Here is a 25,350-nt window from a genome sequence, read left to right as displayed (position 1 = left end):
TTCTAACATTATTCTAACAGGCGCTCTTTGGTTTTCAAGTATGGTAAACAATGTGCACACTCACAGAATCAGACAATAGGCTACTGCTTTTTATATAACATAATTCCCGTTATGAATTATGATATTGTTTGGTCCATTGGGTCGGATTGCTTTCACATCTCAAGAGAACCGCTCCAGAGTTCATTTGAAAGCGTACCGAAACCAACTCTTTAAGGAGGTCTCGGTACGCTTGTTTGGTCAGCTTTTGGTGCACACACCTGAGTGCGATTGCTGCATTCACATCTGCCCAGACGAACCGCACCAAAGGGGATAACAAACTCTAGTGCGATTCAACCGAACTAAATGAGACCGGTCAGTCCCGGTGCCATGGGCGGGCATTGGGGGCCTGGCCCGCCCTGTGAGTCACTAGTGCTGGTGTGAGTCACCTGGTGTTGCTGGTGTTGCTGTGAGACTGATGCACTATGGTTCTGCTGTGATCTCTGTTTGAACTATTTTCGCTGCTAAAATAGAACAAAAACAGTCAATATTGCGTCTAAAATGTAAGTGATTAAATATTTGAGCATTGAATTATATATTTAATTATGACAGGTTTATCCTGGGTTGATAATGAAAATTAAAAATCAAATACAAATTTGATACAGTTCATGCTTCCCCGAATGAGGAAATGAAATGAAATTGCATTTGAGCATTTGATTTATCATTTGAGCAGCCGTTTGAGAGATTGATTTATAATTTGATCTTTTTAAGCATTTGAATTTTCAATTTAATTTTGTTAGGAAAAAACTTCGATAACACACGTCTCGAGAGCTGAAGTTTTATTATGCCGCAGTCGCCGGCGCAACACAGCGCTGTATATCATATATATATATATACATTTGACTGTTGAAAATGATGTTATAACGTTACTCTGAGCGTTCGCTCGGCGGCTGCTGTTGCATACTGCAGTAAGATAGATCGATATATTAGAATATCATATTAATAAATGTGGGGTGGCTTGTGTTAATAAATGCCATGAAATTCATTTCAAAACGTACTGTATGATGGAGAAATACTTAGCTACTTGACAAAATAGTGTTTTTCTCTGAGGCATGGTAAAAGCATGGTACTCTCGCAAAATCAAGAAAACTAGATTCAAACAATAAGACTAAACGTCTTGAGCTAACAATAATTTGTTTTCTGTCTATAAGGCTGCGTTTACACTGGCACAAAAAATCTGATCTTTTGCTCGCCTCACAAATGACACAGATCGGAATTTGTTGTACACGTGTAAACACAAAAATCCACACGAGATCCGATTTTTTCGCATCTGATCTGAGCCACTTCGGCTGCATTTACACTGCAAGTCTTAATGCACAGATTTATAGATTTATATATTTCATGTCAAGTGGCCATGATTACGTGTCAGAATGGATAAGTTAACAGCTGTCAGTGTCATGGATGAATTGCAGCGCAAAATCTGACTGAACGGATACAGACCGGGAAAAAAAGGTAATTTGCGTTTGATATTTTATTTACAGTTATTAGTTTTAAAATTCAATTTTTTTTTCGAGCGAGCTAAGGAGAGAGAGAGCGCGCACGCGCGAGAGAGAGAGATAGCTACACTGAAGCTTTTGGCTTATAAGAAAAACAACAACGCGGCGGTCTCTTTTAAATTAACCGGGCAAAGTTTAAAATTGCTGCGAATTGCTGTTAAAAAAAAAAGCTGCGAATTTTTATACATAAAAACATACAAGCACGTCTGCTTCATAATACAACATTGAAGCTACCTTTTAGTGAGCAAATGTGTCGCCCTCGCCTTGTGGTGGCTCGGAATTCCAATGGGAATCGGATATGTGTGTTTAGACGTAGGTCGCATGTCCAGAGATCGGATCTGTATCGGATTTAAAACCACATTTGGAAGTGGCTCAGATCGGATGCGAAAAAATCGGATCTCGTGTGGATTTTTGTGTTTACACGTGTGCAACTAATTCCGATCTGTGTCAGATGTGAGCAAAAGATCGGATTTTTTGTGCCAGTGTAAACGCAGCCAGATACATATCCGATCTCTGGACATGCGACCTACGTCTAAACACGCATATCCGATTCCCACTGGAATTCCAAGCCACCACAAGGCGAGGGCGACACATTTGCTTAGGCCTACTAAAAGGTAGCCTTAATGTTGTACTATGAAGCAGACGTGCATGTATGCACTCACACTAAAATTCACAGCTGTATTATTGAGGTGGAAACTTTTTGTCTATCTATTTTTTCTTTGAAGGAAATTGCGCCCGCGCTCGCACACACACACACACACATACACACACATTCAGCAGCTGAATCTCAACCTCTGCCCGGTTAATTTAAAAGAGACCGCCGTGTGTGTGTGTGTGTGTGTGTGTGTGTGTTATTTTGGGTAGGCTACTCTCTCTCTCTCTCGTGTGCGCTTTCTCCTTTGCTCGCTCTCTTTCGTTATCATTAATTCAAATAAATGTAATATTACCTGCTACTTTATTTCCCTTCAGGATTCTACATTTAACGATTGTAGATAAAATAACAAACGCAAATTACTATTTTCCAGTCTATATTCGTTCAGTCAGAATTCACGCTGCAAAACATCTATGACACTGACAGCTGTTTACTTATCCACTCTGGCAGGTAATCATGGCCACCCGACGTGAAATATATAAATAATTTTAATAGCACGGCCATTCAAAACGCGAGGGTCTACCATGTGCATGTAAAGCTATCAATGACAATCATTTTGGGCGGGAATTAATGTAAACACAGATATCGGATACCAGTCGCATCTAAAGTGAATGTAAACACAGGGGCCAAAAAATCGGATATGGTCAAAAGATTGGATCTGTGCATTAAGACTTGCAGTGTAAATGCAGCCTAAATGTATTAAAACAGTTGTTCCCTTGTCTAATAAAACATGTAATATATTAAAGAGTCTTTGGTGTTTCCATGGTTTCTACAAAATAAAACCGGAAACCGAGGGTAACGTGGATATGACGCCATTGACAGGCGACTCCCGGACACGTCCCATATCCTAGGTTAAAATCACGATTTTCTCACGATTTACAAATAGTTGGAAACATTTGTGATATTGTAAGTACTCAACTGAACAAAATATATATAACACTGGCCTAGTGGTTTTTGATATTTTACTTAAAAATCTTACATATTGTACATTTAATGAACAGCTATTAACTAATTAAATCATAAAAATGCAAAATTAAACAAAATAATAATAAAAAAAAATCAAAATTAAACACTAAAAAAAGTAGTATTTTAAAATGTAATGTAATCTAATTACAAGTACTTAATTTTTGGAATCTGATTACATAATCCAGATTACATGTAATCAGTTACTACCCAACACTGATTGTCAATAGCGCAGCGATGCACGAAGCACAGTTCACACAGAGGTTACTTTCAAAACAAGCAGCTTTCTGTTGATAAATGTGGCAAATCCGTGAAAAACTTGATCTTTTTGCGAAATCGAAAAATTCATGTGGATTTCGCCTGTGAAAATTTGCCAAACAATGTTAAATGTAATCGCACATTAAGAGTGTCTATTTAAAAGCTGCTATCCCTTTTCACCTTCTAACTATCTTTGGAAATCATGTGCCTTATATATAGCACACAATGCTACCTCAGTGTGCTGAGCTAATGAGACTTTTAATTAGGTCTATCTCTTAAGATGAAACAGATTTTTTTTAATGATCGTCTGAGAAAGACAGCAGGGTTCAGATTGTCTGTTCGCTTTGCAAGGCTTTTGGAAGTTAAGCTTCGTTAAGGGCGAGGCGGGTGCTGCTGGCACCCAAGACCGCCACTTTTCGGTAAAGGTCATGTGACCTTCTCTGCTTGAATAGCTTTTGTGCGACGAGCAGGGCGTCCTATCTTTGGTTGCTCTTTGACCCAGATATGATCTAATGGACAAGGGAAGTTTAGACAGCAAAGGACTGAATGGTGGACGTGGTCTTCCCAAATCCCTTCAGTTGTGTTCCCAGCTAAGCCGTGCCTGCGGGTGCAAGCGGGCCCAGTGAACGACCTCCAGCAGATGAATTTGAAAAACAAGTAACAGCCTACAAATGCCACTTGAAGCCATTTGTTATGACTGTGTATGGCTTTCAGGAATTACACTGCCAACTTCACCCTGCCAACATTCCGTTCTTGGTTGATAATGAAATCCGTCCGGCACTGGAATCCTTTTGTGTGCACTTCAAATGCAGACTGTATTAATATTACAGATACCAGTGAAACTATGTAATGTATGTGTAATGATGTCCCTAACATCAGCCTTAAATGCATTACATGGCCTTAGAAGCCCTCTGCTGGTCAAAGTTGAGTGTAAACATCAAGGGTGTATGGTTGTGTTATTGTTGAAAGGTAATTATGATCATATTAATCATACTGACATATTTATTTAATTTACATCAAGACTGGCATTTACTAAGACACACTTCAAACTCTTGTTCTTCATAAAATTCCCAAATCCTCTGTAAATTCAGGACTGTGGTGAGCAGAAAGCAGGATGGAGAGATGTAGCCACATTGATTGTATTGGGATCAATGCTCCCATTTACTGTCTAACTGATTTTTTTCTTCTTTAATTATGTAGGGTGTCGATGGCATTTATCCAATCACCCCAGGCCTGCTGAGTGCATTCCCAGTGAGGTGAAAATCTTTACAATTAGTACATTTAGTGTCACAGGCAACGACTAATACTCAACCGCCCTTGGGCTGGAAGAGAGGGAACACAATACAGAAACGGTCAAACATCTTCTCAAGACATACAATACAGACACTTTACAGGATGTTTTCATTTCAATAACAGGATAGCATTTTTTTTTCACAGTACTACAGATTTTATCAGGAAAACAGAAGTGAAAAGGAATGAAGGATATTGAAATCTGCTGTAAATAATAGATTGTTGTTTTCATGACAAGATAAAACCAAAATTATTTGGGTTACAACATTTACAAATAGAGCTGAATTAAGCATGGACTAGCATACACTACCGTTCAGAAGTTTCAGTACGATTTTTTATGCTTTTTAAAGAAGTCCCTTATGCTTTATTTGATCAAAACTACATTAAAACAGTAATATTGTGAAATATTGTTACAACTTAAAATAGTTTTAAAATGCCATTTATTGCTTGTGACGGAAAAGCTGAATTTTCAGCATCATTACTCCAGTCTTCGGTGTCACATGATCCTTTAGAAATCATTCTAATATGCTGATTTGCTGCATTTCTTATTATAATCAATGTTATAAGTTGTGCTGCTTAATATTTTTGAAGAAACAGTGATACATTTTTCTAAGGATTCTTTGGTAAATTTATTTGAAATAGAAAAAATTTCTCAACCGTCACTTCTGATTCATTTAAAGGGATAGTTCATTCAAAAATGAAAATTATTCCATGATTTACTCACCCTCAAGCCATCCTAGGTGTATAAGACTATCTTCTTTCAAAACAAACACAATCGGAGATATATTTAAAAAAATATCCTTAGTCCTTCAAGGTTTATAATGGTTGTGAATGGTACCCCAAATTCTGAAGACAAAAAATGCATCTGTCCTTAAAAAAATGAATCCATACGACTCCAGGGAGTTAATAAATGCCTTCTGAAGCAAATCGATGCGTTTGTGTAAGACAAGTATCCTATAAAGTACACTATTTTACTTTTTTATATAAAGTAAAATAGCACAAAGTACACAATGACGTGACGTACTATGCGTTATACATCATGCCGTAGTGTAGAACGTCATGGCATCGTGTACTACGTCACGGAAGTAAACGCTTTTTGGACGTACGTCGAATGCGTATGGCTGTCACGCTGGAAGCTCGTTATTTTACTTTATAAAGTTTTAAATAAGGATACTTGTCTTACACAAACGCATCGATTCGCTTCAGAAGGCCTTTATTAACCCCTGGAGTCGTATGGATTCATTTTTTTATGGATGGATGCATTTTTTTGTCTTCAGAATTTGGGGTACCATTCACAACCATTATAAACCTTGGAGGACTAAGGGTTTTTTAAATACATCTCTGATTGTGTTTGTCTGAAAGAAGATAGTCATATACACCTATGGCTTGAGGGTGAGTAAATCATGGAATAATTTTAAATTTTTGGGTGAACTATCCCTTTAATGCATCTGTGTTGAATAAAAGTATTTATTTGATTTTAAAACAAATCTGACCCCAAACTTTGAATGGTAGTGTATGTTTGACCTCAGTGCGATTAATCTAATGCAGAAAGATATTTTTTCATAGTTTTGAAATACTAAAAAAAGACAATACACCGCTAAAAGTTTTGATATACTGTTCAACAGTGAGTTATTTATGCATTTCATATATATTTTAAAGCTTTGCTGCTTCTTTCTTTGGCTTCTTTTGGAACTATTTCTCCATTGGCGGAGAAAAAAATAACCAAAATAGCTTCTCATAATGTATCTAAAATGTGAGTTGTTCACTTTTAACTTCTTTATGTTTTACTGTTGTATGAAAGGAATATCACACTTGCAATTGTTCTGTTGTACTGAATATTAGCAGATATAACAATCATACATGTATTCTGTATGCTTTTTTTCAGAGACAGCAGTTTGAAGAGCTTTCATCTGGTAAGAACAGCAGTCTACAAGTAATAACTCTTGATTTGAAAGCACATTTCTCCTCTATGGTGCTCAAGTTATTCTCTTGTGAAATAACAATCACATTACCAGCACTTAAACTACGTCAAACACTGCGTTTACTTTAAGCAGTGAGACAGAATTGGCGCCTTCCCTCTGTGATACACGTCTGCGGTCAGACGTTCTGCCAGACGGACCACAGTGTGCCTAAAGTAATGCCGTAGGCCAACACGGTGAGCAGGTAGACGCGAAACAGCAGGACGTCCAACACGTACCCCACCTGCAGCCACTCCTTCGCAATCTCCCTGCTCTCGTCCTTCTTCTCCATGAACTGACGGATGGTGGTGATCTCACGTAGGATGCCTTCCATGACGGGAGGCCCGGTGTCCCGCGTGGACAGCCCCAAGCCCAGGTTTCTCCCGGAGTCTCTAGATCCCTCGCAGCTGTGATGGTTGCAGTGAACCGCTTAAAAAATCAGAGGTGAGTTTCAGAGCTTGTTTAATCTGCAAAAAACAGACCACCTAGAGCAGTGGATCTCAACTTTTTGACTTCAAGGCCCACACATAGTCTGCAACAATATTTGAACCCCCCACACTCTTAAGTTCTACCCAATAAAATACTTTAGAGCTTGGCATAAGGACATGTTGTCCTATTTTAAATAATTTTAAGTCAACTTGAGGCCCCCTTGGAAGTTTGTTGAGCTCCCCAAGTGGTCCCCGATGTCATGAGAAATTGAGTCCCCCCCGAAATCGAGTCTCCTTTAGGACCCAGGCGGTAATGCCTGATCAAAAGTTGTTATTGCGATGTCTTGACTAATTATAACCTATTTATAAGCAAAAAACATACCTAATATAATATAGGCTAGCTAGCAGGCTAATAGGGTAGGCCTAGATGTATACTATGTTAGTACATAAGCTAACTAAAAAACAGTAAGAACAAGAAATGCTTGATTTCACAACCTATAGCTTCAGTTATATACAGTACTAGCATATGAACCATGTAATTTAAAAGACATTAACAGTCATTATAACGCATTTTAAATTATTATATAATTATAATTATATCATTATAAATCATAACGTGATTTTGCAGGAATTGTAATCAGGCGCTAAAATACTAGCCATTTAAAGTCCGTTGAACCAATGGGATCACTCTGGGGTCCTAAAGGAGACACGATTCCTGGGGGGACTTGATTTCACACCACACCGGCCATCTGGTTGAGAACCACTGACCTAGAGCACCTTTGCTAATCTGTTGCACACAGACAAGCTTTAAGACCAATTCACACTGCACTGACAGACGGCAACAGACACTCCATCGGGTTTTGTCGGATCAGTGTTTTACCCCTGTCGGAGTCTGGTGGCGTCTGTCGAAGCTTGTTTTCACCGATTAAACTTGATGAATTAGAATTATAATGTCTAAAAAGTGATGTGGTGTAATCTGGTGACTGTCGGAGTTGGTCTGCTTCTGTCAGTGCAGTGTGAATAGGCCTTTACAGAACGTCCTATAGGGATGATTATTTGTTGAATAATTTCTGTAAAAATACGCTTAAAACAATTGCGCAAACACTGGACTTGCATTATGAAAACAGCAAATCCTTGCCTGGACATTTAGTGAAGGAGTTCCCAAACTTTGTCAGCTGAATCCCTTAGACGTAAAATATTTACCTGAAGAACACCCTGAGATTTTAGGTTACTATTTTAATAATTTAATGACACATTCATGCGTTTATGGTTCTCTGATGTTGGTTAATGGTCACATGAAATAAAAGTAAACAATAAAATATTTTATATTTAAAGTGTTTTATTTTGATTGTTTTTATTTTAAAATTATTTACATATAGGACTGAACAGTTTATTATTATTATTATTATTATTATATTGTTTTAAAAATTAAAAAATTAAGATATAAATATATTATTGTTGTATATTACAATAAATTACAATAATAAATTATAATTTAATTTACAACAGTAATTTTTTTTTTATAAGTTGTCCTTTATAATTTAAAAAAATATAATAAACTGCAGGCATCTAACACAGTGCTTTTCACTCTGAAACTCGCAAGCGCAACAGACTTTATATTAATTTATTTAATTAAATCACTACATTTGATTTCGATAATCACACAAGGCTTTATCGCGATTTTTATATTAAAATACAGTATGTGAGCATAGAAAACAGATGTAAAGTGCTGACAGTTGCAGCATTATATCATCTAGGGACATTTAGCTACTTTTTGAGCAGGCTTTAGCTACTTTGCATTGAAAAAATTATCAACACTGCCCCTGCAGTTCCATCACAAACCCTACTTGGTAAACCCTTATTTAGTGAGTGGAAACAAAGTAGGACTGGTCAGGAGGGGCTTAGCGAAGGGTCAGTTACCTGTGTTCATGTTGTTCTCTTTGTAGAGCGGCAGGTCAGATCCCTGCGAGACGAGCGAGCAGACCTTCTTGTTGCGAATGCAGAGCAGGACTGTGGCCTTCTCCAGCACCAGGTGTTTGACCCACTGTGGCACACGAGACTGAAGATCCTGCTTGTGCACCAGCCTCACGATCAAAACAGACTCGGTAAGACTGATGACCAGCAGCGCCATGCATACCACAAAGTACACACCTACACTCAAACACACACACATAACAGACACTTACATGCAATGCTCATACTATTAATGGGCAGAAACACAGCATGTCTCATATCCTTGCAGTGTTCAACGTGCCGTTATTTGTGATGAAAGACTTTAAGAATTAAAAATGTACTTATTATACACTACTATTCAAAAGTTTGGGGTTGGTAAGATTTTTTTTGTTTTTGAAAGTAGTCTCTTAGGCATTTATTTGAACAAACATACAGTCAAAAGGGTAATATTGTGAAATATTTCTTGAATGTTAAGTATATCACTCGAGCTGCATGAACTCCTCAAGTTTGTGTATAGCCTGATGATAGATAGAAGTGAATGCTGACCATGTATACAATATATAGTCACATGATCAATTTCACAAATTGTATGCTCTGATGTGTGGGCTTTGATGTGTTTGAAAGCACTAGTTTTGCAATTGCATTTGAACTTGAAACCTCTGTAGTGTTGTAGGCTGCTTTCCTTATCTCTGAAATTAATCAGTGTATTTCCGCAAAAGCTGCAGTTCCATACTGAAAATCAATGGACGTGCGGATTGACTTCAGTTGAAACACTCAAGAAATCTCTTGTTTTCTATCTGCACAGGAGCAATATCACAAGACCGGCTAGCTGAGTGAGAACTGTACTGTATCATACCACAAAAAAATTTAACTAAGAACATTAAATAAGGTCTAGATGCAGTAGACTTAATTCAAGATGTCACCTCTCACACATAATTAAGGAAACAGGGAATAAAGAATGAATGATTGAGTGATCTTTTTGAAATGCATCAGGTCATGTTCTATGAAACAGAAAGACCTCATTACCAATGAGAGGGGTCCCTATGGCAGTCGCTGGCAGAGTGTCTGAGACGATGATGAGAAAGACAGAATAGCCCAAGAGCAGAGTGATCTTGAAGGATACTCTCTCTCCGCTGTCTGGGGGCAGGTAGAATCCAACAATGTCCATCACCATCAGGAATACACTGGGCAACAGGAGGTTGACTGTGTAGAACAGAGGTCTGCGTCGGATCACAACCTGGTGATTAAAGAAAGAGACATCTTTCCTTGTGGCAATAATGTGTTCATCTTTCTCACTTTGTTTTTCTTTCACTTTGGCACTAACTACTTTCCAAAAGAAATGTGACCTGACATTTGGAGCATGTGCATTTAGTGGTACACTACCATTCAAAAGTTTGGGGTTGTTCGATTTTTTTTTTTATGTTTTTGAAAGAAGTCTTTTAAACTCACCAAGGCTGCATTTTTTTTTTTTATCAAAAATACAGTCAAAATGTATTATTGTGAAATGTTATTACAATTTAAGATTACTGTTTTCTATTTTAAAATTTAGTTTATTCCTGTGATGGCAAAACTGAATGATCCTTCAGAAATCATTCTAATATGCTGATTTGGTGCTCAAGAAACATTTCTTATTATTATCAATGTTGAAAAGAGTTTTGCTGCTTAATATTTTTGTGGAAAGATTGAGACACTTTTTTTCAGGATTCTTTGATGAATAGAAAGTTCAATAGAAATAAAAATGGATTGTAACATTATAAATGCATTTAGTTTTGATGCATCCTTGCAGAGTTATTATTATAGTATTAATATCTTACAAACCTTACTGACGCCAGACTTTTGAACAGTAGAGTACATTTACTCCAATTTGTTAATTTAGTGTTGGGGGTAACACATTGTGAGTTATGTAATCGGATTACTTTTTTCATGTAACTAGTAAAGTAACACATTACTTTTAAAATTACAACAAAATATCTTAGTTACTTTTTCAAATAAGTAACACAAGCTTTTTTATTTATAGACTGACGCCTTACTTGTCTCCATGTTGAGAGAAATCGGAAGTGAGTGCGTTGTGTGTGCTGTGTATTCCCCAAAATGAATGAAAACGTTGAAATGCAAACTCAGAATATTACACAAACCGGCAATATTTAAATAAGTTAAATAATACAAATATACTTTATGTATTTAATCTCATTTTATTTTTATGTCTTTGCTGCTGACCTTTGATGGACTAATTCAACCATTGCTCAAGTATGAGTGTTGAAGTTTGTTCTTCTGCGTCCTATTCTTCTGCAATCCAAAATGGCAGCACATCTGAAAGGTTTGTTTGAGCTGCGCCCTCTAATGCACAGGCTTGAATTTGCATTTCATTTCAGCTTTAGGCTTATTTATTTCACCTTGGTGTGAAAGGGCCTTTATATTTGCCAAAATGTAAAACTTTTTTGTTATTAAAAACAAACAAGCAAGCCCCACCCAGGTGAGAAAAGGTAACACAAAAGTAATGTAATGCATTACTTTCCATAAAAACTAACTAACACAATTAGTTACTTTTTTAGGGAGTAACACAGTATTATAACCAAATGTGCCACAGAAAGATGAAGCCAAACCAAGTCCTGAAAAATGAAGCCAAAGCATTTCGATCACCCCCTGGTGGCTGGCTGCAGTATAGGTCTTAAACCCCACCCTCTCCATGTACTCGAATAGGACATGAGCCAAACTAAAAAAATCCAATTGTATTTCAAACATTTTTATTTTTTTTTCTAAAGATGTATTCTGACATTTTAGGTAGTTCTCATCATACATCTCATCACACGTTTTCCCAATAAGTTTTGGTTTTATAAAAAAAAACTAATATAAAAATGAAGTGTAATATCATTATTGACAGCTGTGCTTGTGATTGAGTTTGCGGGAGTTTGGGCGGGACCTTGATGCAGCGGCTCCACCTCAGGATCACTACTGGTCAGACTGTCTGAACGACTTTATTACCAATGACAGTTATGGGGATATTTTGGCTTAATTTTTCTACAGTGGAAGGAAGCGCAGACATGTTGTCCATCTTTTTTTACAGTCTGTAATTGTAACGCATTACTTTTAAATGTAACTTTAAAATGTAAATGTTTTTTTCGCAAATGTTGCTATATTTATATGCTGATACGTATTCATCTGTAGCTCATTTTTTAATTGGTTAAACAGATGGTATTAAATCTCACTCTGTTACAACACTCCCTGCTCTCCTCTAAACAATAATACAAAGAATGCAGTTTTGTTTAATGTAGTCCGTAGAACTTCTGTCTGTCCTTACTGCAAAAAGCTTTTATGTATCCCTGCAAAAACCTCAAAAGTTTACAATGACTTCAGTCATTACTAGGGAGGAGTACTGTTCCAAATAATTAGATAATCCTTCTGAAGGATTTGGTAATACTTGAGTTATCATGATCTTCACTTTTTTAATTAATTATACATTATGCATTGTTCACATTAATTATGAACCTGTATATAGTACTGATAATTAGTTCTCTGGGACGTATGAAAAAAATAGTAGTTTATGATTAGCTAATAGTGAACTACCTCATTTAACTGAGCGCTATTACTTACTAATTAGTTAGTCAGAGTTTCTTGTTAGTTAATAGTAGTTTCTAGAATGTTAATATTGCCTTACTCATTTGTTCCTGTGTAGTTATTCATTAATGATGGAACAGTATTCTAAAGTGTTACCCATTTTTCAAATGCAAATGCTAATGTGTGCCGTGGCTTAATTTGGTATTATTATGTTACTCACATGAAACTTCATTTCAGCATAGTAATCATCATTATCTATGCTGAACTCTTTGTATGTGGAGAGGACGTGAAGCAGCTCCCATTCTCCCTGGTTCATGAACACACTCTTGTCGTTCATTACTTCCTCGGGGGTTCTCATTAGAGTGATGTTGATGTCTTTAGCTTTGGGATGAGATAAGGTTAAAGGTCAGTTCATTCGGCTTTCAGGAAAAGGCATGTTGTTTCTTTTTATTGTGCTTGAATCATTTCTGCAGAGCATTCTTATTTCTTCTGTAAATATGGTGTTTTGGAAAAAAATTACTTAAATGATTGACGATCACATCTTTCAAAATCGTTTTAGACTTGGATTCTTTCTGTGTGTAGAAGGTACATTTTGTCAGTGTTGAGTCTAAATGGTCTCTCTCGAGCTTTCCCAAATGATTGTACTGAAACATGTTTACTTACTTGTGTGCAGCCAGCTCTGGAAAGTCAGGCTACATTTTTGGACATCATAAGGAAAGTTGTAAATGTTGAGGGAGCAGGCAGTCACCACCTGGATAGGCTTATAGTTGCGAACAAGCCCATTATGACCTACATAGACGTAAGGAATGTCTGGAGACTTTCCTACATCCACACTGCAGAGAACAAAGAGAGTGATTATAAAGGACTGCTGTGAAGAGCAGACTGAAATAGTTCAAAACAAGTGTATCATTAATGTCTCAATTATCTCATTATGTCAGGTTTACTCACAATTCATTGATGAGAATATCTGGAACCCAGATGTTGGCAGTGGGAATGGAAATCTGTTTGACTTCATCAAATTCTTCAGGATCCCATGCAAGGAACTCATCTGTCCATTGCTTTTGAAGTGAGAGAAATGTCAAGCAAAAAAAATATACACTGTAATAGAAAATATCAAGTCTCATAATCAGTGTTGGGGGTAACGCATTACAAGTAATGCGAGTTACGTAATCAGATTACTTTTTCTAAGTAACTAGTAAAGTAACGCATTACTTTTAAATTTACAACAAATATCTAAGTTACTTAAAATAAGTAACATGCTCTATGTAAACATGAAAGGTATTGTTGTTCTAGACTAAATGTGAACATACATTTACTCATCTGAAATATTATCCAAACCTGCAATAATTAAATATGTTAAATAACATAAATATACTTTATTAACCAATGTCTTCGCTGCTGACCTTTGATGATCCAGTTTAACCATGCGAATAAGCAAAAATGACTTTAGTTAAACATCACATTTGTGTTACATTTGTTTTTATTGCTAAAATAAGAGTGTTGAACTTTCTTCTGCACCCTATTCTTATGCAATCCAAGAATGGAAGCACAGCTGAAATGTTTCTTTGAGCTGCGCCCTCTACTGTACAGGCGTGAATTTTCACTTTTTGTTTGAAAGGGCCTTTACGTTAGCCAAAAATAAAACTTTTGTTATTAAAAAACACAAGTAAGCCAAACCCAGGTGAGGAAAAAGTAACGCAAAAGTAACGTGATGCATTACTTTCCATTAAAAGTAACTAAGTAATGCAATTAGTTACTTTTTAGGGAGTAATGCATTACTTTTAAAAGTAACTTTCCCCCAACACTGCTCATAATTCTCAATTAGGTACAACATAAGTAACTGTTCTTGTTTAATTTGGAAACACAAAATAGGCCTAATAACTCAGTTTAGGAATCGGACTACACTTGTCACGCTGGAAGTTTTATATATATATATAAAGAACCATTCAATCATTCATTCAGGAAGCAAACGACACTGTTTGGTTATTACGTTAATGATTCACTAACAAGAAAAGAGTCATTTGTTTTTGTGAGTCAACACTGGTTTTTCGTACATTGTTGATACACAAAAAAGAACCGGCTTGTATAAGTCGGGAATCGCACTACACTGATCGTGCTGTTGCACTGAAAATTATCTGCTCATAAGAGTTAGCCTAATCGTAAAGTTCACTTCTCGCGCTATAAGTTGTTGATTCAGTAAAAAGAACCGACTCATAAGAGTCGTTCGTTCAGGAATCGGATCGCTGGTCGCGCTATAAATTCAGTAGCAGTGTTACAGTGACTTGTAGGGCGTGAAACAGTAACTTTTGATGTCGGTTCTCTAATATCAAATGAATCTTGTATTTTTCACCAACATACCTGTCTGTACCACACATATGTTGTCAAGACCTGGTTCTTCTCATCCTGTGTGGCACAAAAATACATACAAAAGGATGAATGCAAAACAACAACAACTACAAAACAGTATATAAATAATTCGTTTAGCCCACATATTTAATAGACAATTGAGAATTCTACTCACCACATTGAGAATCGCATAAACCATTAGGTCAATGGCTACCGTCGTTGACTGTCTCCAGTCGCGCACTGGTCGAACTCCTTTCTTATATCCGGCACTTAAAAACTCATTTAATCTAACCAGAGTGGCGTTGGCGAAACGCCCAGTGTTATTGCCCAGCTTCTTCACTACACCCAGATAAAAGAATAATCACACATCACTTTTACTTTATTCACCTTTAGCTTCAGCATTCAAAAGTTTAAAGACATACACACGCGAAATCATATTGATTTAATTGGAATATAATAACAGTGTTTCAAAACCTGCCGAACTGCCCACAAAGACAGCATTTTTATGCATCAGAAAGCAGCTAACTACGTTTTGAGATGGTTTTAAAGAGGTTTTAAAGCTCAAACGCGAGCTGTTCGTATAACCAAAGTCAAAAGTTTAAGAAAAGTTATACCTGAGCAAGTCACCACCGCCCCATACATGCAAACGCAGAGAGCTGTCCAGAGTGCTGAACATTTCATTGTGCCGAGCTGTTTGGCGTTGCCTTGGGTTCTTCTCGCAGGCTTCTAGCCTGGTGCTGCTTCCTTCCAGTGATGCTTCCTGAGCTCCATTAGTTATCTCTGAGCTTTCCAGAAGCGCTTGGGCTGTCATTACAGCACTTAGTCCACCCTCCCTTCTCTGCATCATCATCCCACAGTTAAGGCAGGTCAAAAGCACTTCAGCTTGTCCCAAGAGTCAGATAGCAGAGAATTAACTATATAAGCAAGCATAGTGTAATCTTGAACCGAAAAAAATAACAGACAGAGTACTAATTCTTATACATGTATACTATTTCTTAACTGTATAAATATCATACAGTTGGTAGTTATAAATAACTATTTAGTCACAATTATTTTGTGAGCACCATCTTTGATTAGGCCTCATCTGAAGAAAAGAGCATTGAGGCTGTGGTGTATTTACATGTTAAATATTTTAAATATTACAGGTTAAATAGCATAAACAATGCCAAATGTTTTCTAAACTAATAATTCTAGTGTTTTTCCCCTCACACTAACTCAACAGCGGAGGGTGTATATGAATTACAGCTACCTTTGACATTTCATGGCTCATATTTCACCACCAAGTTCAAGTCAATTTCCATGAGCACTTAGACTACTACATTAAACTGTGATCTAATACTTCGTCCAGCCATGATGAGACTTAATTAGCCCGGCAATAGGCGGGTGATTAGATTTACGTCAGGAAAATATTATCAGAATTTTGATGAGGAATTGAATTATTGTTTTTTTTTTTTTCTGACTGGACAGGCAGCTCCGAGAAGCTCTGTAATGAAAATGTACTGTAGTGATAGTGACATGAAGATGATTGTGGTTTATTTTTCAGTAAGGAAACTGGAGCTTGATTAAGTGATAATGTTACAGTACAGGGAGGGGTTCTTCACTCTCATATGTTATGTGTGATATTTCAAAGAATGCTCTTTAATCTCTTTTTATGTATTTTTTTGGATGTACAGGTGCTGGTCATATAATTAGAATATCATCAAAAAGTTGATTTATTTCACTAATTCCATTCAAAAAGTGAAACTTGTATATTATATTCATTCATTACACAAAGACTGATATATTTCAAATGTTTATTTCTTTTAATTTTGATGATTATAACTGACAACTAAGGAAAATCCCAAATTCAGTATCTCAGAAAATTAGAATATTACTTAAGACCAATACAAAGAAAGGATTTTTAGAAATCTTGGCCAACTGAAAAGTATGAACATGAAAAGTATGAGCATGTACAGCACTCAATACTTTGTTGGGGCTCCTTTTGCCTGAATTACTGCAGCAATGCGGCGCGGCATGGAGTCGATCAGTCTGTGGCACTGCTCAGGTGATATAAGAGCCCAGGTTGCTCTGATAGTGGCCTTCAGCTCTTCTGCATTGTTGGGTCTGGCATATCGCATCTTTCTCTTCACAATACCCCATAGATTTTCTATGGGGTTAAGGTCAGGCGAGTTTGCTGGCCAATTAAGAACAGGGATACCATGGTCCTTAAACCAGGTACTGGTAGCTTTGGCACTGTGTGCAGGTGCCAAGTCCTGTTGGAAAATGAAATCTGCATCTCCATAAAGTTGGTCAGCAGCAGGAAGCATGAAGTGCTCTAAAACTTCCTGGTGTACGGCTGCGTTGACCTTGGACCTCAGAAAACACAGTGGACCAACACCAGCAGATGACATGGCACCCCAAACCATCACTGACTGTGGAAACTTTACACTGGACCTCAATCAATGTGGATTGTGTGCCTCTCCTCTCTTCCTCCAGACTCTGGGACCCTGATTTCCAAAGGAAATGCAAAATTTACTTTCATCAGAGAACATAACTTTGGACCACTCAGCAGCAGTCCAGTCCTTTTTGTCTTTAGCCCAGGCGAGACGCTTCTGACGCTGTCTGTTGTTCAAGAGTGGCTTGACACAAGGAATGCGACAGCTGAAACCCCTGTCTTGCATACGTCTGTGCATAGTGGTTCTTGAAGCACTGACTCCAGCTGCAGTCCACTCTTTGTGAATCTCCCCCACATTTTTGAATGGGTTTTGTTTCACAATCCTCTCCAGGGTGCGGTTATCCCTATTGCTTGTACACTTTTTTCTACCACATCTTTTCCTTCCCTTCGCCTCTCTATTAATGTGCTTGGACACAGAGCTCTGTGAACAGCCAGCCTCTTTTGCAATTACCTTTTGTGTCTTGCCCTCCTTGTGCAAGGTGTCAATGGTCATCTTTTGGACAACTGTCAAGTCAGCAGTCTTCCCCATGATTGTGTAGCCTACAGAACTAGACTGAGAGACCATTTAAAGGCCTTTGCAGGTGTTTTGAGTTAATTAGCTGATTAGAGTGTGGCACCAGGTGTCTTCAATATTGAACCTTTTCACAATATTCTAATTTTCTGAGATACTGAATTTGGGATTTTCCTTAGTTGTCAGTTATAATCATCAAAATTAAAAGAAATAAACATTTGAAATATATCAGTCTGTGTGTAATGAATGAATATAATATACACGTTTCACTATTTGAATGGAATTAGTGAAATAAATCAACTTTTTGATGATATTCTAATTATATGACCAGCACCTGTATTTCTACCTGATCTGGCCCTTAAAAATTACATTTGTGTGTGGTCAAATTTACTCAAATATTGTTTGAATTTAATAAAAATCAGTTAATTTAGAAAATTACAAGAGGATTTAGATTACTTCCTTAAACAGTTTTCCATTATATTTTCATTAGTATGATTTTTTTGGATCATTCAGGACATAAATGGTGAAAATGTCTGAAATTATATTTGTTTAAAATTGTCTGAAAATGTCTGAAATTTATAAATTTGTGTAAAAACACAAAAAATTATATACATGTATGTGTGTGTGTGTGTGTGTGTATATATATATATATATATATATATATATATATATATATATATATATATATATATTATTTTTTTGTCTTTTTACACAGATTTTATATTATACAACAAAAATAAAATTATTTATTTGGAGTTTTAGCAGAACAACAATACAAATTATTTATGCACTATTTATTTTTGCAAGCATGTTCATGTTTTGCAACAGTAAAAAACCTTAGAAAAGCAGTTATAGTAAAATGTGTTTACATTTACGTAATCAAACCATCTTAAGATCCTACATTTGAGTTTTAATTTTTTGAATCTCCATTTGAACATATTCCATTCAAAACTATAGATACCATTAACATAAAAAGTATTAACATAAATAAACACCTCAATGTTTATGAGTGGAGATTAATGTCAGAGAAATGTGCTAGCATGGAAGAGAAAGACATTATACAAATACAAATTAGTACAATGATTTGTTTTCCTTTATTCTACTCAATACAAATACATACAACATAAAGAATACTTGCTTGCAGCTAGTCATTATGATTTTTACATCTGAAAGAAAGTTCATACGTTTTACAATAATCTCCTTAGGAACTGGTCTCATTTTTGTTACAGAGTCAATCTGCAGAAGCACATCTGAATTAATGTTAACAGTAGGCAACAATTACAATTAATTGTTTGATATTTTAAAACTGAAACTGCAGTTGTGGAATCTATCACTTTTTAACTTTCTCCATCCACTCCGGATCTGTTTTTGTCTTTCTCTTTTCATCACACCTCTTTTTTCCCCTACCACCTCGTTCAGACTTTCAGGCAGAGCTCCAGGTACCCCAGAGCAGCAGTAGAGTCATAACATAGATGAACATAAGTACCAGATACATGCAGAAGAGGAGCCTGTCCACTTTTAGACACAGTTCCACCCAGTAGGACTGTGAACTGCCCTCACTGTCCTCTTCCTGAAGGTAGAGTCTGAGAGACACCACCTCCTGCAGGATTTTCTCCAGTGGAGCGTCACTGTTTGAGACATCTGTCAAGGAGAACAGGTCTGGCTCTGGAGACAGATCAGACTCGTAGCCTGAATCAAAGAGAACACAAATATCAAAGGGGTCCTTGATTATGATTTCACTTTTTTAACTTTAGTTAGTGTGTAATGTTGCTGTTTGAGCATAAACAACATCTGCAAAGTTACGAAGCTCAAAGTTCAATGCAAAGAGAGATATTTTCTTTTACAGAAATCGCTTTTAAGGACTACAACAAGCTTCTTCTCGAGTTGGTGACATCACAAACCCCAAAATTTACATAAACCCTGCACTCAAGAACACGCAACAAAGGGGGTGAGGCCATGTTGGGCTACTTTAGAGAAGAGGAAGAGTTGTTGTAGTAGAGTGTTGTTGCCATGCCGTCATTTTTACGCTGCACTGCTTCACAAATGAGGGTCAATTCAAGGCTGGATTTGCACAAAAGATTAACATGACGGCACACAGTCGATGAGTTGAATCAACTCCACAGCAACTACATAACTTTATCCACCAAGCGTTCAGAAATGTCCAGATGCGTTCTAAAAGTTGTAACTTCTTCCTGAGTCTCTCAATCAGTGTCCGACTCCGGTTTGTACAATGTAAGGCTGAACACCGTTACTGACAATCATGATTTTGGCTGTGTGAGATTCTCCAGCTTTGTTGTTGTTGAGCAATCGAAGCGCAAGCTGTTAACGCTCCACCCTCTTTTGGAGCGTCCAGGAGCAGCAGCTCACTTGCATTTAAAGGGACACACACAAAAACGGTGTGTTTTTGCTGACACCCAAATAGGGGCAAATTTGACAAGCTATAATAAATGATCTGTGGGGTATTTTGAGCTGATGTTTTCAGACACATTCTGGGGACACCAGAGACTTATATTACATCTTGTGAAAAGGGGCATAATAGGTCCACTTTAAGCCATTTAGAAGCATGTGATATAGTATATGAGTGTGATTGTTAAGGTACAATAAAATAAATATAACTTAATAAGGTATAGGTATATTATCATAAAGCTTCAAAAAAGGCAACAAGATGATTATTGCAACAATATTACAGTGATATTGATAGCCTACTGAAGTCCTCTGAGGCCATATACACTATCTTGCTTCAACAGAAAAAAAAAGTGTGTGAATTTGCAATGTGTCAATACTTTTGCATGAAAGTAGCACTGATATAGTCTAATATACAGCATTGCTATGAACAATGATGAGTATGGACCCTTTTTGCATTTCCGAGGTTCTCAGAAACAGAAGTTGGGGATTCTGCATCTTTTGCAGAATGTTTCACAGTACCCTTTGAAATCAATGGATTGACCCCAGAATGCTGCAATTGACCAATCAGAATCAGGCATTCTTTGGAGCTGTGTGATAATACAGTATACTGATATTATGAAATGAACAATACTTTACAGTTGTTGTTTTTTCATCTAGATAATGTTAATTTATGAATAAAGTTTGGTTGTTAGTTCATAATATATGAATCATTTTGAAATGTATTAGTATATTCAGTATTATTTTAATGTTAACAATACAGTATTAGTACTATTAACATTAACAAATGAATGCTGTAAAAAATGAATATCTAATGTTAACGTATACAACCTGTAAACAACATGATAAATGGGTAATATTCTCTCTCCTACCCCCAGACTGGTCCATATCATCCAGTGTCTTCATCGAAGTGAAAGCGCTCTCAATAAAGCTGTGGTCCATTGAGCCATATTTGTCTAGCAAGCAAGCAGACATGGACATCTCCTTGACTTCGTTCTCACTGTAATGCAAAAGCTTCACTACAAAAATGGACAATGACAAACTAAGCACCAGCAGCGCCATGCAAACAGCAAAGAAGACTCCTATGGTAAAAAGAGCAGACATTCTTGTCAGTAAGGTTAGGTTGCTGTTGTTAATAGGGGAACATTGTAATTAGGAAGAGCTCTGGCTGTACTATACCAATGAGGGGTGTTTTAATGGCTGTGGCAGGGATTTCATCCATCAAATTGACTCTGATTACAGTGAAGCCCAGGAGAATGCTGGTCTTGAAAGTGATGCGAGTTCCACTGTTTGGAGGCAGATAGAAACTGGTGACATCCACCACCATGAAGAAGATGCTCGGGATGAGCAGACTTACCACGTACAGCAGGGGGCGCCTGCGGATCAGCACCTTCAGAGAGAGACAGAGTGGCTGGGATTGAACGCTCTCTGGGTGATATTTATTTCATCACTTGCCATCAGAAAAATGTGCTCTCGAAGCAGTCTAAAATGGCTGTGTCTGAAGGGGAATTACATAACAAGCTTAAGCCTTCTCCCCATTTCCTGGATTTGCTAAATCAGTCCAATTTCTCATTCTAGAAGTGAAATTGTTTTCCCACACCTCAGCTCCCCCTGAGAACCCAACTTCACTGCCATTGAGCTATTTCCTCTCGCTGCCCCTCATCTGGATCAGGACCATCCATTTCACTTTCCTTATTTAAGTTTGCTTAAGCTTTCACAGTACAACAAAGAGCAATTTCATACTGACTTAAACATGTTCCCCACCCATTTGGCCAATGAGTAAAAACACAAATATGGATCTCTAAATGGCTTTCGGCAATGAGCCGCAGAGCAAAGGTAATCAAAGAACACCGCTGTTTCCATGGTGTGCGCATCTTAGTGGAACAGGGTGGATTGCCCATGAGCTTTGAGCTATTGGCCCATTCCTCCCACTGAACACGACGCTCATTGATCAAATGCCAGAAAGACAGTCTCATTATCATCATCCTTGCTGTGTGTTGTCTGCTGCTAAGCCTCATCTATTAGTATTATAGCATTAGTGTGACTCCACTAACAGCCATGCAAAGGTTGGAGAAGGGTTGTGACACGTCAGACTGCTGTCAATACTCTAGCGTGTCCGGCAGACTGTTACGTGCCTAATCTCTCCATCAGCCTCCAAAATTAACATCTGTCAAACACCAGTCAAATTTGGCAGTGATGAGTAAATAAAAATGTATATTGAAATTAAAAAATGTATATTGAAATTAAAAAAATGTAAATAAAATGTAATTCAATTTAAATTTAAAAACAATATATATTTTTTTTAATTAAATCATTTTAAAGTTGCAATGTGCAGGAAGTAGTGACAGATCTTTTCTTCCATACTGTGACGTGCATCTGAGTTAAACGATTGTTGTAAAAGAAAAAAATGCCGGGCAGAGACTTAGTTTTTATCCATGGTTGTTGACTGAATGTGAACTTGCAATCGACTGTAATAAAGGGCCAGGGTTAAAGCAGACAAAATGATTGGAGATGTCTAATCCAAAACTCCAAATACTACATCTAATTTAACCCACATACATTCAGTACACTCATGTAAAGCAACATAAAAATCTCAACTGCTTGGATACTTACATCGTTCCAAAAAGTAAACTATATTATCTGACAGCAATATATTTAAAGGGTTAGTTCACCCAAAAATGAAATTTCTGTCATTAATTACTCACCCTCATGTAGTTCCACACCCGTAAGACCAAAACATCTTCAGAACACACAATTAGAACATTCTGACGTAGAACCTGGAAGCACTGAATGTAAATAGCGTATGAGAATGACAGGGAAGAGAAGAATTTGTTGAATAAAGCCATTTTTTTTTAAGTATTCTCGTATTAAAGTATTCTCGTCACTTCATAACATTAAGATTGAACCACTGTAGTCACGCTGACTATTTTAACAAATGTATTTTTTTGTTTTTGCTACTTTTCTGGACCTTGGATGTGGTAATTTCGTTGCCTTCTTTGGAGGTTAAAAAAAACTTCTTGGATTTCATCAAAAATATCTTAATTTGTGTTCCGAAGTTGAACGAAGGTCTTACGGGTGTAGAACGACATGAGGGTGAGTAATTAATCACAGAAATTGAATTTTTGGGTGAACTAACCCTTTAAATTTGGATATATATATAGTGCGTACATACAGTACACTCATGTAAAACAAATATATATATATATATATATATATATATATATATATATATCTTGGCTATATGATTTAAATTTTATACTAATTCATTTTATTAGTATAATTACAGTATCCGCATAGTCGCACTCATGTAAAGCGATATACACTACATCGCCCAGCTAAATGCTTTAAGATATTAATATATTACAAACATTAACGTTTTCTGATTTTCTGCTGCTTTGAAACAATGTATATTGTAATTGAAATTGAAAAATTGAAATCTAAAGCTGCCATTGAATGTCATTTTTACTTATTGAATAAGTCCAGTATTAATCCTCACATTAAACTGAATCTGCGCGTAGTCTCTTCCCTCTAGATTCAATGTCCAGTAGTGAGAAGGGACAGACAGCAGCTCCCATTCACCATCATTCATGAACTCTCTTGTGTCATTGGCGATTTCCTCAGCAGGCCTCCATAGAGCTAAATCCACTTCACTCACTGTCAGAGAAACACATCAGGAGTTTATTGTGTTATTGCAGAATTAAGTGTTTATGTTGGCAGGTTCGTGAGACGCTTATTTAAAGTGGCACCTTTTAAGAGATTCTAACCAGGGCTGATCAAAAACACTCAGTAATCACAGCAATTCTCATTATACAGAGACCAGCTTGTTTGCAAAGGAGTGAAAGCACGAGCTGTGTATGAGTGAGTCATTTACCTGAGTGGAGCCAGCTGCGAAAGGTCAGAGTGCAATTCTGCTTGTCAAAGGGAAAGGCATAAATCTCCAGGTGACAGGCTGAGACCACCTGGATGGGTTTGTAGTTTTTTACTGTTCCTGAGCAGTTGACATAAACATATGGGATGACTGGGGATTTGCCAACATCGACGCTGGAGAGAGAGAGGAAGACATATGATGCAATGAGAGTATAACTCGACAAAATTCATTTCCAGAAAACAAAAGGAGCTTGTGATGTGGCCAGGAGAGATTCATCTATCATGTACATACAATTCACTTATAATGACATCAGGCACCCAGATGGCATCCGAGGACAGCGATATTTCAGTGATTCCATCAAACTCTTCAGGATCCCAAACAAGAAACTCATCGTTCCATATCTGAAACATTAGAGTAATGTGGTTTACTGTTACCACCTATTGTAGCAGGTCCCATGAGAAAGATTCAGATCTCTCAAACGTTCAGATTTCATGCTTTTGAAAATCTAATTATTGTGTATGTGTTTCTTTGCCAGACCTGTCTCGGAAATATAAAATTAAATGTCTTTTATGAAACTCTGTCATTCATTGCATACTTTTTTTATAGAAATAACTGTTTGTATGACATGGCATTTAAGTGGACACCCAGATTTTGTGAAACATACATTAATATATATTGATAATATTTGGAAGTAAAGTAAAATGTTCAGGTTAATGTCAAATGGATGGATTTCAAGAGTTTACAGTGTTTAAAAAGCTACCATAAACAATCCACATCAGACTAATCCGAATAGTATTTTATGAATCATTACCACTAATTAAATAAATTAATTGATACTAACTTGGCGATACCAAATGCTGGTGGTAACTTTCTGAGTCTGTCCATCCTGTGAAAAGACAGGTGCAAAATTACTTTATTATATTGACATGGAAAACAGACTTTAACACCTGTGCAGTACATTTATTTAGTTAACAACTTCTAACAATAAACAGTCCTATGCATTGGATTTAAAAAAACTTAATGTGAAAGACTTATTTACAATACTGATCATACGATGAGCAAGTAATACGCTTAATTTCTCTAAAGGTTATAATGTACTTACCACATCTAGGACAGATTGGATTATAAGGTCAATGTAAATGGTAGTTGGTTTGGTCCAGTTCTGGACAGGCCGAACTCCACAGTTGTATTTGCGAAGA

General features: G+C 36.8%; 2 protein-coding genes and 2 long non-coding RNA genes across 4 annotated transcripts; 2 read left to right on the top strand and 2 right to left on the bottom strand.

Moving 5' to 3' along the window:
• The first annotated feature begins 2,190 nt into the window (after positions 1-2,190).
• LOC127503280 (uncharacterized) lies at positions 2,191-6,885 on the top strand. The gene is made up of 3 exons (XR_007927060.1): positions 2,191-4,661; positions 6,581-6,608; positions 6,747-6,885. It is a non-coding gene; the product is annotated as an uncharacterized LOC127503280 (long non-coding RNA).
• Positions 6,117-15,616, bottom strand: htr3a (5-hydroxytryptamine (serotonin) receptor 3A). The gene is made up of 9 exons (XM_051876857.1): positions 15,550-15,616; positions 15,111-15,274; positions 14,948-14,992; positions 13,538-13,647; positions 13,253-13,422; positions 12,810-12,970; positions 10,061-10,271; positions 9,002-9,232; positions 6,117-7,082 (listed from the first exon to the last, which is right to left on the bottom strand). Exons 1-9 carry the CDS (start codon positions 15,614-15,616, stop codon positions 6,793-6,795), a joined length of 1,449 nt encoding a protein of 482 aa, XP_051732817.1. The 3' UTR covers positions 6,117-6,792.
• On the top strand, positions 6,941-23,749 carry LOC127503278 (uncharacterized). Its single transcript, XR_007927059.1, has 4 exons — positions 6,941-7,097; positions 9,028-9,186; positions 21,162-21,370; positions 21,526-23,749. It is a non-coding gene; the product is annotated as an uncharacterized LOC127503278 (long non-coding RNA).
• On the bottom strand, positions 19,024-24,707 carry htr3b (5-hydroxytryptamine (serotonin) receptor 3B). Its single transcript, XM_051876870.1, has 6 exons — positions 24,443-24,707; positions 24,155-24,324; positions 23,780-23,937; positions 21,463-21,673; positions 21,156-21,365; positions 19,024-19,569 (listed from the first exon to the last, which is right to left on the bottom strand). Exons 1-6 carry the CDS (start codon positions 24,559-24,561, stop codon positions 19,304-19,306), a joined length of 1,134 nt encoding a protein of 377 aa, XP_051732830.1. The 5' UTR covers positions 24,562-24,707; the 3' UTR covers positions 19,024-19,303.
• Positions 24,708-25,350: the final 643 nt, after the last annotated feature.

Source organism: Ctenopharyngodon idella, chromosome 21 (assembly GCF_019924925.1).
Source record: "Ctenopharyngodon idella isolate HZGC_01 chromosome 21, HZGC01, whole genome shotgun sequence".
Lineage (NCBI taxonomy): Eukaryota > Metazoa > Chordata > Actinopteri > Cypriniformes > Xenocyprididae > Ctenopharyngodon > Ctenopharyngodon idella.
The sequence above is the reverse complement of the archived record's forward strand: the minus strand, read 5'-3'. Positions and strand labels throughout refer to the sequence as shown.

Bases quoted from the DNA above. Each gene is read 5' to 3' on its own strand.
- htr3a (XM_051876857.1), bottom strand. From the start codon at position 15,616: ATGAAATGTTCAGCACTCTGGACAGCTCTCTGCGTTTGCATGTATGGG. The intron at 15,275-15,549 runs GTATAACTTTTC...ATCTGGGTGTAG, and splicing joins GGCGGTGGTGACTTGCTCAG to TGAAGAAGCTGGGCAATAAC. The intron at 13,423-13,537 runs GTGAGTAAACCT...TGTTCTCTGCAG, and splicing joins GATATTCTCATCAATGAATT to TGTGGATGTAGGAAAGTCTC.
- htr3b (XM_051876870.1), bottom strand. From the start codon at position 24,561: ATGTTTCAGATATGGAACGATGAGTTTCTTGTTTGGGATCCTGAAGAG. The intron at 21,674-23,779 runs GTGAGGATTAAT...CTCTCTCTGAAG, and splicing joins ACGCGCAGATTCAGTTTAAT to GTGCTGATCCGCAGGCGCCC. The intron at 19,570-21,155 runs GTAGGAGAGAGA...TCTTTGATTCAG, and splicing joins TGATATGGACCAGTCTGGGG to GCTACGAGTCTGATCTGTCT.